Here is a 14022-nt window from a genome sequence, read left to right on the forward strand (position 1 = left end):
GGACAGGCCCTTGCACGGTATGTACCACCGGCAGATAGAGGAGGTGGCTGATATCCAGAAATCCTACCAGTGGCTGGACAAAGCTGGACTCAAAGACAGCACAGAGGCACTAATCATGGCAGCACAAGAACAAGCTCTGAGTACAAGATCCATAGAGGCTGGGGTCTATCACACCAGGTAAGACCCCAGGTGCAGGCTGTCTAAAGATGCCCCAGAGACAATCCAGCACATAACAGCAGGGTGCAAGATGCTAGCAGGCAAGGGATACATGGAACGCCATAACCAAGTGGCCGGCATAGTGTACAGGAACATCTGTGCAGAGTATAACCTGGAAGTCCCGAGGTCAAAATGGGAGATGCCCCCAAGGGTGGTGGAGAATGACCGAGCTAAGATCCTGTGGGACTTCCAGATACAGACGGACAAAATGGTGGTGGCTAACCAACCGGACATAGTGTGGTAGACAAACAGAAGAAGACGGCCGTAGTGATCGATGTAGCGGTTCCGAATGACAGCAATATCAGGAAGAAGGAACACGAGAAGGCCGGGCACAGCCCGAAGAGGAGACATGGGCCCATCCTCCCGCAGGCCCACCACCCGCAGGAGGCGCCATAGGGGTCGGGTGCATTGTGTGCCGGGTGGCGGCCAGGAGCGGAGGCCCTGGCGGACTGACCCCCGGCTGCCAAGACTGGCAATAGGGACATGGAATGTCACCTCTCTGGTGGGGAAGGAGCCTGAGTTAGTGCGTGAGGTTGAGAGGTACCGGCTAGATATAGTCGGGCTCACCTCTACGCATGGCTTGAGCTCTGGAACCAGTCTCCTGGAGAGGGGCTGGACTCTGTCTCAGTCTGGAGTTGCCCCTGGTGAGAGGCGGCGGGCTGGGGTGGGTATTCTAATATCCCCTCGGCTTGCTGCCGGTACGTTGGGGTTTTTCCCGGTGGACGAGAGGGTTTGTTCCCTGCGCCTTAGGGTCGGGGAACGGGTCCTGACTGTCATCTGCGCTTATGCGCCGAGTGGCAGTTCAGAGTACCCAGCCTTCTTAGAGTCCCTGGGGGGGGGGGGGGGGGGGGGGGTGCTGGAGGGTGCTCCACCTGGAGACTCTGTTGTCCTGCTGGGAGACTTCAATGCTCACGCGGGTAACGACAGCGAGACCTGGAGGGGCGTGATTGGGAGGAACGGCCTCCCTGATCTGAACCCGAGCGGTGCTTTGTTATTGGACTTCTGTGCTAATCACAGTTTGGCCATAACGAACACCCTGTTCGAACATAAGAGTGTCCATAAGTGCACGTGGCACCAGGACGCTCTAGGCCGTAGGTCGATGATCGATTTTGTAATCGTATCAGCAGACCTGCGACCATATGTTCTGGACACTCGGGTAAAGAGAGGGGCTGAGCTGTCAACTGATCACCACCTGGTGGTGAGTTGGATCAGGTGGCGGGGGAGGACACTGGACAGACCTGGTGCACCTAAACGCGTAGTGAGGGTGTGCTGGGAACGTCTAGCAGAGGCCCCAGTCCGCGAGATCTTCAACGCACACCTCCGGCAGAGCTTCAACAGCATTCCGAGGGAGACTGGGGACATTGAGTCCGAATGGACCATGTTCAGCGTCTCCATTGCCGAAGCTGCTGCATTGAGCTGCGGCCGCAAGGTGGTTGGTGCCTGCCGTGGTGGTAATCCCCGAACCAAATGGTGGACACCAGAGGTGAAGGGAGCCACCAGGCTGAAGAAGGAGTCCTATCGGGCTTGGTTAGCCTGTGGGACTCCGGAGGCAGCCGACAGGTATCGACAGGCCAAGCGGAATGCGGCTCGGGCAGTGGCTGAAGCAAAAACTCGGGTGTGGGAGGAGTTCGGAGAGGCCATGGAAAAAGACTTTTGGACTGCCTCGAAGAGATTCTGGCAAACCGTCAGACGTCTCAGAAGGGGAAAGCGGTGCTCTACCTGCACTGTGTATAGTGCTGGCGGAGCGCTGCTGACGTCGACTGAGAAAATTGTCAGGCGGTGGAAGGAATACTTCGAGGACCTCCTTAATCCCACTGACACGTCTTCCGAGGAGGAAGCAGAGTCTGGGGATGAGGGGAATGACCCGCCAATTTCCGGGGGCGAGGTCACTGAGGCAGTTAAACAACTCCTTGGTGGCAGAGCCCCTGGTGTTGGTGTTGATGAGGTCCGCCCCGAGTTCCTGAAGGCTCTGGACGTTGTAGGGCTGTCCTGGTTGACACGCCTCTGCAATGTTGCGTGGAGATCAGGGGCAGTACCTGTGGACTGGCAGACCGGGGTGGTGGTTCCCATCTTTAAGAAGGGGGACCGGAGGGTGTGTTCCAACTACAGGGGGATCACACTCCTCAGCCTCCCTGGGAAAGTCTATGCCAGGGTGCTGGAAAGGAGAGTTCGTCCGTTAGTCGAACCTCGGATACAGGAGGAACAATGCGGTTTTCGTCCTGGTCGCGGAACACTGGACCAGCTCTTTATCCTCTCCAGGATACTTGAGGGTGCATGGGAGTTTGCCCAACCAGTCTACATGTGTTTTGTGGACTTGGAGAAGGCATTCGACCGTGTCCCTCGGGGTGTCCTGTGGGAGGTGTTGCGGGAATATGGGGTGTCTGGCCCATTGCTACGGGCCATTCGATCCCTATACAACCGTTGCAAGAGCTTGGTTCGCATTGCCGGCAATAAGTCGGACTCGTTCCCGGTGGGTGATGGGCTCCGCCAGGGCTGCCCTTTGTCTCCGGTTCTGTTCATAATTTTTATGGACAGGCGCCTCCTGGGTGAGGTGTTCCAGGCATGTCCCACCAGGAGGAGGCCCCAGGGCAGACCCAGGACACGCTGGAGAGATTATATCTCTCGGCTGGCCTGGGAACGCCTTGGTATTCCCCCGGATAAGCTGGAGGAGGTGGCTGGGGAGAGGGAGGTCTGGGCCTCTTTGCTTAGGCTGCTGCCCCCGCGACCCGGCCCCGGATAAAGCGGATGAAGATGGATGGATGGATGGATGGAACACGAGAAGCTGGAGAAATACCAAGGGCTCAGAGAAGAGCTCGAGAGGATGTGGAGGGTGAAGGTAACGGTGGTCCCCATGATAATAGGAGCACTAGGTGCGGTGACTCCCAAGCTAGGCGAGTGGCTCCAGCAGATCCCGGAAATAACATCGGAGATCTCTGTCCAGAAGAGCGCAGTCCTGGGAACAGCTAAGATACTGCGCAGGACCCTCAAGCTCCCAGGCCTCTGGTAGAGGACCCGAGCTTGAAGGTGAAAACCGCCCGCAGGGGCGTGCTGGGTGTTTGTTTGTTTTTTCACACACATATATATATAGTGTATAAATATATATATATGTAAAAAAAGCGGTTTGAAAGACTGTGATCGTAGTTTGGATCATTCTAGAATCTCAACATGGACCAAATATAAAACTGACCGTGTTTTGATGCCATGATTTTTACGCATTTTTCCTATTTCCAGCTAAGTGTACACTCCACATCGTATTAATAATTTCCAGTTTGTCTAAAGCCAAACTCATATTGTGAGTTATAGACAAACACAGAACACCATGATACTCAAATAAAAGTTTGTATTATACAAAGTGGGCAATCCAGTTCCAAAGAATTGATGACCTAATAAATATGGGAGTTCAGATACTAGCAGGAGCTCTGCCTCAAATGTCAGAGTCTTTAAATAGTCATCAGATATTTTGACTTATATAAAAATAATTGTCTTCATTATAAGTACTACAAAAACAAAAAGCAGAATAGACCCAAGGGGTTATTATCCAGTTGCTAGTAGCCAGTAGTTAACACAACGCACAGGTATTCTACTCCATGTAAATCCTTTATTTTACCAACACCTGATTTATTTTGTGGTCAGTTGACTACCATTTTCCAATATGACAGTTAATCCTCTAAAATAGTTTCCACAAAGGCCACTCCTTTAACAGGTGGCATTAGTTTAATCTAGGTGCAGTGTTTATCCTGGCAACTGAGGGTTGATTTTCCCTGTCGTGAATCATTTATAAACTGACTGATATTTTATGAGCTGAGGAACATTTGTTATTGTTAACATATGTAACATATGTTATTACTTCTACGAAATGGTTTATTCATAAACAGAGCATTTGATTTTCTGCTTGAAGTTCCATAAGGCACACACACTGGCAGCTTAGTGAAGCCTTTCGCTTTAGATGACTTTTGGCTTCACTTTTTAATGATGACATAGGCCAAAGTTCTTTTTTTTATGATGACAAAGTAAACATGTGACACTACTGCATGGCAATAAAGGTTTATAGCCTACACTGTGGGCAGTATCTTTCTCAGGAAATGATACTGCAGTAGAACTTGAACAGTCACAGCAGATTTGGGACCAGAGACAAGAGGACTGACAACGAGTTTTGACAGTTCCATCCAAGACATAATTTCTGAAAACATGTCTGAAAAAATACAAAAGGATATTCTCTGTGACATGTGTATAGAGGACAGGAAACCAGCAAAGAAGACGTGCATGAAGTGTGAGATCTCCATGTGTGTCCAGCACCTCCAGGCCCACCTGACCACACCTGTGTTACTGCAGACTCATCCTCTGACTGAACCCATGGATTTATGTGGGAACACCAAATGTTCTCAGCACGGCAAGCTCCTGGAGTACTACTGCTTGGACGACATGACCTGTGTGTGTGTTTCCTGCGCCATTGAGGACCAGCACCGCCTACACAATATGAAGACCTTCTCCACAGCCCACAAAGAGCTCCTGGAGAAGCTGAAAGCTGAGCAGCTGATCTTACAGGAGAAAACAGACGATGAGAATGTGAGTCTGGAAAAGTGGGAGAAGAGTGAAAGAGGGAAGCTGGGTGGCTGCAGTGTGCGTCTGATTGAGGCTGTGACTAAGCTGCGTGACATCTCTCTGACCAGCGTCCAGAGCTCAGTCTCTGCTCGTATGGTGTCCCTGAAAACCAGCAAGAGCAGCATGGAAGCAGCACAGAAGGAGAAGGACACCTTCAGATTCCTGCAGATGTATTCTCAGGTGCATCAGGATGTGGAGAAGGCCAAAGCTGTGGATCTGAGAAAAGGGCTGGAGCCGGGCAGCCATCGGGACAAACTGGTTGAGGAGATGAGACAGAATGGGGAGAAGATGGTGAAGCAAGCGTCTCAGTTCTGGGGATCATTGCTGACTCTGGTTGATCCTGAACACCACCAGGAGCTTGTTCCCACTGATTTAGACCTGGTCTTTAAGCCACAGTCTCTGGGTCCTGGCATGTTGCTGTCCAAAGACAACAGGAAGGTTTTCCACAATAGCTACCTGGGACAGTGCTGTGCAACTCTTCTAATCTGTAGTACCAAGACAGCCAGCAGCTTTCAGAGGTGGGTGGTCAGTCTGTCTGAAGAGTCTGATTGGACGATTGGTTTATGTGATAAAAAGTGTGCAAAGAACTTGAAGAATGGAGCTGTGTATGGACTGTGCTGGGAGGATAAGCAGCTCAGGAATCTCATCACAGAGACAGATGAAGATTCACAATCATCCACTTCACAAGGTTTGAAGGTGCAAAATACTGGCACAGCCAGAACTGGGACCCAACTCGTGACAACCTCTGCATCAATCACATATCAGGGGGAGAATGGAGAAGAGCCTGTACCACGACCTGAAAAGGTGGAGGTGTTGTGGAACTTTACTGCCTCCACGCTGTCCTTCTTCAGCAGAACCGGACAGCACCAGAGAGAAGAAATAATCACAATGAAGCTCAAAGTAAGCATCAACAACTGGGACCTGGTCCCATTTGTCCAACTGGGAAAGCAAAATATCCACAGCACGACCCAGCAGCAGCAGTGGAAGTGTTCATGTGGGAAAGGATACTACTGGGATGGTAATGGGTACCGGGACAATAGTTCTGGCTCCTATTACCAGGGTTGTTGTTCCTGTGGAAAAGTTCTCGGTCCACACATCACAGAGATGGTTTGTGAACTTTACTGAGTGGTGGGATTTTGTTTTTTGTTTTTCTGTCACTGAATGAGTATAAACTTAACTGATTGGTTTTAAGTTGTTGTTAAATGCATTTATTGTGATGCATTGTGAGGATTTTCATTTATTGCTGTGATTATATTCTGCGATTTCAATCTTATGTAGCTATTTTAAAGTGCTTTGTCTCCATCTGCTGGTACTTCCAACACCAGCAGATACCACCAGCTACTACTTCACAGCTGGGGTAGTCGACATGTTTTTGTATCAAAGTAATCTTTCGGCATACTTCAAATAGATTCCCAAACATCCTCTAGGGCCTGTTTACAGACTTTATCTAGCACACAGCAGGCACTTTGGCTAATCTTGTCTTTTCATACTGGATCGTGTGCATTTATGGCTGGGCGGGTCTGATGGGAGGAGATTAATATTCACGTAAGTAACACGTTTAGTTTCATGTGTACACACTGTAAATGATCTAATCAATAATAAAGTCACTGGAGTTTAAGGATGTGGAATGTTTTTATTGACTGGATGAAATGTAACAACTGCCTTTTTTTAAACTTCACTCAAATATGACAAAGAAAAACAACAGTTTGAATAAGAACACTTTGAAATGAACTGTGTGAAACTAAATCCTGTTAAATACTCACACTGAAGGCTTCTGAAGCTAACATGAAGGAATCAGTTTATTTAAAGACTACAATCATTACAGTAAATCCACTTGAAGGTCTCGCTTGTAAAAGGAAACATAAACTAACTCTGGTATTGATCAGGAGCAGCTGAACCAGGTAAGATAAAAGCACAAATAGATTCAATAATATCTGTACTGTAAGTTCAGCACTACATTTACATACATAAATAATTTGAGACATTTGCTATCAGTCTCTGTTGCACAATCGTTTACCCCACAACCAAAAACACCGGAACACCCTCCCCCAGTCCCCCGTCCAGTCTCGACACCTGTGTGTTGCGCGTTGTCAGTCTCTGTGGCGCAATCGGTTAGCGCGTTCGGCTGTTAACCGAAAGGTTGGTGGTTCAAGCCCACCCAGGGACGATATTACAGTTATTGCCAGGTAATGCAGAATCCTGCACAAACGTGCAGTGCGACAGTTATGTTGGTTATACCATGTTATAACAATCGTGTTATAACCAGGACTGTCGTTTGATGAACGCGTAACTGTTTATCAAGGGTGATATGCATCTTTGGGGTGGTGTGTTCGTCCGCAACTGCATACTTGCTGCCAAGTATGTGTGACCTACAAGTCACATATTTTAAACAATCAAGGCGGTATGGAGAGGAAGTACCAGAGCACCTCCATCCAGCCACCCGGTCCTCTCTCGAGGCCCCTGCTTGGCTTTACTCAGTCTCTGTTGCACAATCGTTTACCCCACAACCAAAAACACCGGAACACCCTCCCCCAGTCCCCCGTGCAGTCTCGACACCTGTGTGTTGCACGTTGTCAGTCTCTGTAGCGCAATCGGTTAGCGCGTTCGGCTTGTTAACCGAAAGGTTGGTGGTTCAAGCCCACCCAGGGACGATATTACAGTTATTGCCAGGAATGCAGAATCCTGCACAAACGTGCAGTGCGACAGTTATGTTGGTTATACCATGTTATAACCAGGACGGTCGTTTGATGAACGCAGTCAACTGTTTTATCAAGGGTGATATGCATCTTTGGGGTGGTGTTGTTCGTCCGCAACTGCATACTTGCTGCCAAGTTCATTACCTACAAGTCACATTTTTTAAACAATTAAGGCGGTATGGAGAGGAAGTACCAGAGCACCTCCATCCAGCCACCCGGTCCTCTCTCGAGGCCCCTGCTTGGCTTTACTCAGTCTCTGTTGCACAATCGTTTACCCCACAACCAAAAACACCGGAACACCCTCCCCCAGTCCCCCGTGCAGTCTCGACACCTGTGTGTTGCGCGTTTGTCAGTCTCTGTAGCGCAATCGGTTAGCGCGTTCGGCTGTTAACCGAAAGGTTGGTGGTTCAAGCCCACCCAGGGACGATATTACAGTTATTGCCAGGTAATGCAGAATCCTGCACAAACGTGCAGTGCAAGTGCTTCCCAAAAAAGCACTGATTTGTTTCACAATAGCGTCCATGCTAGACTCGGTCATTTGATGAACGCAGTCAACTGTTTTATCAAGGGTGATATGCATCTTTGGGGTTGTGTTGTTCTTCAGCAACTGCATACTTATTGCCAAGTTCATTACCTACAAGTCACATATTTTAAACAATCAAGGCGGTATGGAGAGGAAGTACCAGAGCACCTCCATCCAGCCACCCGGTCCTCTCTCGAGGCCCCTGCTTGGCTTTACTCAGTCTCTGTTGCACAATCCTTTCACCCCACAACCGAAAACACCGGAACACCCTCCCCCAGTCCCCCGTCCAGTCTCGACACCTGTGTGTTGCGCGTTTTCAGTCTGTGTGGCGCAATCGGTTAGCGCGTTCGGCTGTTAACCGAAAGGTTGGTGGTTCAAGCCCACCCAGGGACGATATTACAGTTATTGCCAGGTAATGCAGAATCCTGCACAAACGTGCAGTGCGACAGTTATGTTGGTTATACCATGTTATAACAATCGTGTTATAACCAGGACTGTCGTTTGATGAACGCAGTCAACTGTTTTATCAAGGGTGATATGCATCTTTGGGGTGGTGTTGTTCGTCCGCAACTGCATACTTGCTGCCAAGTTCATTACCTACAAGTCACATTTTTTAAACAATTAAGGCGGTATGGAGAGGAAGTACCAGAGCACCTCCATCCAGCCACCCGGTCCTCTCTCGAGGCCCCTGCTTGGCTTTACTCAGTCTCTGTTGCACAATCGTTTACCCCACAACCAAAAACACCGGAACACCCTCCCCCAGTCCCCCGTGCAGTCTCGACACCTGTGTGTTGCGCGTTGTCAGTCTCTGTGGCGCAATCGGTTAGCGCGTTCGGCTGTTAACCGAAAGGTTGGTGGTTCAAGCCCACCCAGGGACGATAAGTTATTGTCAGGTAATGCAGAATCGAAGGACAGTGAGGAGGCATCAAAGTTCCACAACACCTCCACCTTTTCAAGTGGTGACATTGCCTCATCGCCATTCTCCTCCTCATTTGTTGTTAACACAGAAGACACCATGTGTTGCTTTGCTGTGTTGGCCATGTTACTTTCTCCTTCTTTAAACGATGCATCAGAATCATCATCATTCTCCATTGTGTGAAAGCTATCAGTTTGTTGGAAATCGATGACCCAGCCTGTAGATTATAAACATTTATAGCAGAACAACAGTTCCCTGTATGTGCTTACAAGTGAATGTATAACAATGAGTCTGGTTTAATCTAATGACCCCAAAAACTAGTGAGGTGTACACTCAGTGTTTAAATATTAAATGTTCACTGGATAAAATTAAAAGACCTAAAATGTTCGTTCAACTTTTAATGGGGAAAAATATGTATATAATAAACTGGCAAATTTCATTAAAAAAAAAAAACGGTGTTAAAAAACTTAAAAATGCAGTGTTAAAGCATTCCACATATTAAAATATACTCTGTTATTTATCAGATGATTTACATTGTATAAATCAAAAGTAGCTCTGTCTTGTCAATAATAAGACCAAAGAGCTGTGTGTACAATGGAGAACACCACCAGTAGATGGACAGAAACATCTTCAACTTGCAGGTGAAATAAAGCAGAAACGGTTCAAACTAAAAGAATTAGTTGGTGCATTAGAAGCAAATACCAAAGCTAAACATATATAATTAACCAAAAAAGCATTTTAGGACAAAAAAAAAACTAAATAATGAGTAGATCTATGATTAGCAAAGTTTACAAACCACCTCTGTGACACTAAGAGGTTTTCCACAGGAACAAACAGACTGGTGGGAGTAGCCAGAACTATGATCCCGGTACCTGTTACCATCCCAGTAGTAATCTTTCCCACATGAACACTTCCAGTCCTGCTGCTGAGTCCTGCTGTGGATATTTTGCTTTCCCAGTTGGACAAATGGGGCCAGGTCTCGGTTACTGACGCTTGCTTTAAGCTTCATTGTGATTATTTCTTCTCTCTGGTGCTGTCCGGTTCTGCTGAAGAAGGACAGCGTGGAGGCAGCAAAGTTCCACAACACCTCCACCTTTTCAGGTCGTGGTACAGGCTCTTCTCCGGTCTCCCCCTGATATGTGATTGATGCAGAGGTTGTCACGAGTTGGGTCCCAGTTTTGGCTGTGCCAGTATTTTGCACCTTCAAACCTTGTGAAGTGGATGATTGAGAACCTTCATTTCTCTTTGTTGTGAGGCTGCTGAGCTGCTTATCCTCCCAGCACAGTCCATACACAGCTCCATCCTTCAAGTTCTTTGCACACTTTTTATCACATAAACCAATCGTCCAATCAGACTCTTCAGACAGACTGACCACCCACCTCTGAAAGCTGCTGGCTTTCTTGGTACTACAGATTAGAAGAGTTGCACAGCACTGTCCCAGCCAGCTATTGTGGAAAACCTTCCTGTTGTCTTTGGACAGCGACATGCCAGGACCCAGAGACTGTGGCTCAAAGATCAGGTCTGAACCAGTGGGAACAAGCTCCTGGTGGTGTTCAGGATCAACCAGAGTCAGCAATGATCCCCAGAACTGAGACGCTTGCTTCACCATCTTCTCCCCATTCTGTCTCATCTCCTCAACCAGTTTGTCCCGATGGCTGCCCGGCTCCAGCCCTTTACTCAGATCCACAGCTTTGGCCTTCTCCACATCCTGATGCACCTGAGAATACATCTGCAGGAACTGAAGGTGTCCTTCTCCTTCTGTGCTGCTTCCAGGCTGCTCTTGCTGGTTTTCAGGGACACCATACGAGCAGAGACTGAGCTCTGGACGCTGGTCAGAGAGATGTCACGCAGCTTAGTCACAGCCTCAATCAGACGCACACTGCAGCCACCCAGCTTCTCTCTTTCACTCTTCTCCCACTTTTCCAGACTCACATTCTCATCGTCTGTTTTCTCCTGTAAGATCAGCTGCTCAGCTTTCAGCTTCTCCAGGAGCTCTTTGTGGGCTGTGGAGAAGGTCTTCATATTGTGTAGGCGGTGCTGGTCCTCAATGGCGCAGGAAACACACACACAGGTCATGTCGTCCAAGCAGTAGTACTCCAGGAGCTTGCCGTGCTGAGAACATTTGGTGTTCCCACATAAAGCCATGGGTTCAGTCAGAGGATGAGTCTGCAGTAACACAGGTGTGGTCAGGTGGGCCTGGAGGTGCTGGACACACATGGAGATCTCACACTTCATGCACGTCTTCTTTGCTGGTTTCCTGTCCTCTGCACACATGTCACAGAGGACAGTTTGTGGATCTGTTCTTCTCCTTTTTGTTTGTATGCTGTCAGACATGTTTTCCAGCAGGAAATCCTCCTTAGATTTGCTGAATATAACTCAGTGTTGTACAACAGTTTGGATTATCTGGAAGTTGGTTTGAATTTTACACTGCTAAAAGAAATAGAGAAGGTAGAGTCAGGCAACTTTTACTGCAGAAATATGGACGTGCCAACATGAAAACACAGATCAGAGTTTAATTTGCAAACACACTTTTGTGCTAGGGTAGAAGAGACATGGACTTGTAATAAAATGCAATCAAATGATAAAATCCAGGCAGCAATGTTTCTATTGTTGAGCCAACATTAAAAACTGTTAATTTGCCATAATATAGCTTATGGATGACATCCCTTCACTGCCCTTGCCCTAATTTTCTATCTGTAAAATAGAGGAAAGTTTTCATGTAAAGTCACAATATTTGATTATTATATAAAGGCTTTGATGCTTGAGGCAGGATTTACTTCAGTATCAGTTTGTTGGTGCACAGAATAAATTGACTAACTTTCTTCTTTTTTCATAGGAACAAACATGAAAACGCGGTGTTCTCGCTTCAGTCAATCACATAAATAAAATCATCCTATGTATTAAAAATATACTCACTTTATCATCTATCAGATCATTTAAATCGTATAAAACAGCCGCTGTGTTTCTTTGTTGTCATTAATAAGACCAAAAAGCTGTATTTATGCCGATCATAAACTGAAAACAACCGGAAAAGATGGACTCGACGATGCTAAGAACGACCGTGAAACCGAGAAGATGGAGTAAGATAACGCTAGCGATCAACCGACCGAGACTAATGTTCTGGATGAAATTCAGTCGCTCAAAATGCACTTTACAACTTACCTGCGAGAAGTTATAACATTAAATCAAGAAATAAAAGATGTAATCGGAGTGTTTTCCGAGAGCCTCACCTCAGCAGAATCTCGTATTAGTAAAGTTGAGGAAGTGGTTTCCTCACTAACAAGTTGGGAGGCCACTTGTTATTGAACTAAACTGTCAGGAACTCCAACTGAAAGTGGATGACCTTGAAAACAGAAGCAGGAGATCCAACATGAGACTCGTCGGATTACCGAGAGCTGAACCAGGGGAAATCACTGCGTTTTTACAGAGCTGGACTGTGTCCAAATTCAGGGGCTGCTCCTCCTTCGGAGCCCGATTACGTCGTAATGTTTTCCATATTATTTCTGTATTATTATTCTATTTTATATTTTAAATTATAAACTTTTTAGATCATAAACCTTTATACAATTGTGCCCTGTATGTGCTGACAAGTTACTGTAGAAAAACGAGCCCTGTCTTATATAATGACACAAAGTTTTTGTCATTATATAACACCAGTAGTATTTTCCAGCCTGGTCTCTCTCTCTCTTAGTTTCAATCAGTTTTCAATTGAAACTAATTAAAACTAATAGAATCCAAAGTTATTTACTTTACTTTTTAAACAGACAAAGGTGTACATAATAAACCGGCAAATTCAGCAACTTTCTTTTTTCTAATTAACAAAAATTTAAATGCAATGTTCTCGATTCAGTTAGTCAGATACATAAAATCATTCCACATATTAAAAATACTCTCACTTGATTACTTATCAGATCATTTACATTGTATAAAACAACAGCTGTGTTTCTTTGTTGTCATTATTAAGACCAAAGAGCTGTGTGTACAATGTGAGAGCACCACCAGTAGATGGAGACAAACATCTTCAACTTGCAGGTGAAATAAAGTAAAAACAGTTCAAACGAAAAGAATTAGTTGCTACATTAGAAGAAAAATCAAAGATAAACATCATTCCTGCTTCTGGGTCATGTTTCCTTTCCCAGTCGTACAAATGGAGTCAGTTCCTTGTCTTTCAGGCTCATCTCCATAGTTACTATTTCTTCCCTCTGGTGCTGTCTGGTTCTGCTGTAGAAGGACAGTGAGGAAGCATCAAAGTTCAACAACACCTCCACCTTTTCAAATGTAGCATGGCCTCATCACTATTCTCCTCCTGTAATTACCTCAGAAAACACCATGTGTTGCTTTGCTGTGTTGGCCATGTTACTTTCTCCTTCTTTAAACTCTGCATCACAATCATCATCATTCTCCATAAAAGACAACCAAATGATAAAATTTGGGCATCAGTGAGCCAGTGATAGTTTAGCACAAAATCTTAACATCTGTTTATCATGGAGTAACATTTTCTCCATCTATATGTATCCACAGTTTTCCACAGCTAGCACCACATATTCATTTTGCTGCAAATAAGCGTCAACATTGAACAGACACCTGCAAATGTGTATGATTAATTTTAGATCATTAATCTAATCTCAGGAGAGGGACCACACCTCCATGCACACCCTTCTCTGAGGCCTTCCTTAAACTACAGCCTCAGTTCATGCTCAAGCTATCTGCTGCTCTCCACTAGAAATGCTGTCAAACCTAAATGGCCATGTGGTCCCAGCCAGGGAATGATTTGTTACAACAGTCACAACAGTCTGAGGGAGGCTCCTTGTACGCTAAAGACTCACTGTGCATGTGTCAGTGCAGCTCTGGTTGTTTCACTCTCTATAACAGAAGTATTTTCCAGCACACAGACTCTGGGTCTCATCACACTCCTGAATATTTCAGGGCTCAGTTTGTTTCCAGGTGGGAAGATGCAGGCTACCTCTGCATCCCTGCTCTCTCATCATTCCAGTGCAAATTCCTGAACACTGTGCTGAGATCATCCTGAAAGCTTTTTTATTTTTTTTATTTTATCAAATATGAAGTTA

The 14022-nt window shown here is 46.3% G+C and overlaps 2 protein-coding genes and 4 non-coding genes across 6 annotated transcripts; 5 read left to right on the forward strand and 1 right to left on the reverse strand.

Moving 5' to 3' along the window:
- Positions 1-4301: 4301 nt before the first annotated feature.
- Positions 4302-6436, forward strand: LOC113017717 (tripartite motif-containing protein 16-like). The gene has a single exon (XM_026160831.1). The coding sequence runs from the start codon at positions 4405-4407 to the stop codon at positions 5941-5943; it is 1539 nt and encodes a 512-aa protein (XP_026016616.1). The 5' UTR covers positions 4302-4404; the 3' UTR covers positions 5944-6436.
- A 475-nt stretch (positions 6437-6911) lies between these two features.
- On the forward strand, positions 6912-6985 carry trnan-guu (transfer RNA asparagine (anticodon GUU)). Its single transcript has one exon. It is a non-coding gene; the product is annotated as a tRNA-Asn (tRNA).
- Positions 6986-7866: 881 nt separating this feature from the next.
- Positions 7867-7940, forward strand: trnan-guu (transfer RNA asparagine (anticodon GUU)). Its single transcript has one exon. It is a non-coding gene; the product is annotated as a tRNA-Asn (tRNA).
- Positions 7941-8356: 416 nt separating this feature from the next.
- Positions 8357-8430, forward strand: trnan-guu (transfer RNA asparagine (anticodon GUU)). Its single transcript has one exon. It is a non-coding gene; the product is annotated as a tRNA-Asn (tRNA).
- Positions 8431-8841: 411 nt separating this feature from the next.
- Positions 8842-8915, forward strand: trnan-guu (transfer RNA asparagine (anticodon GUU)). The gene has a single exon. It is a non-coding gene; the product is annotated as a tRNA-Asn (tRNA).
- Positions 8916-10630: 1715 nt separating this feature from the next.
- LOC113017718 (tripartite motif-containing protein 29-like) lies at positions 10631-12406 on the reverse strand. The gene is made up of 2 exons (XM_026160832.1): positions 12184-12406; positions 10631-11383 (listed from the first exon to the last, which is right to left on the reverse strand). Exon 2 carries the CDS (start codon positions 11285-11287, stop codon positions 10631-10633), a length of 657 nt encoding a protein of 218 aa, XP_026016617.1. The 5' UTR covers positions 11288-11383; positions 12184-12406.
- Positions 12407-14022: the final 1616 nt, after the last annotated feature.

This window comes from Astatotilapia calliptera, unplaced genomic scaffold (genome assembly GCF_900246225.1).
Source record: "Astatotilapia calliptera unplaced genomic scaffold, fAstCal1.2 U_scaffold_196, whole genome shotgun sequence".
Taxonomy (NCBI): Eukaryota; Metazoa; Chordata; class Actinopteri; order Cichliformes; family Cichlidae; genus Astatotilapia; species Astatotilapia calliptera.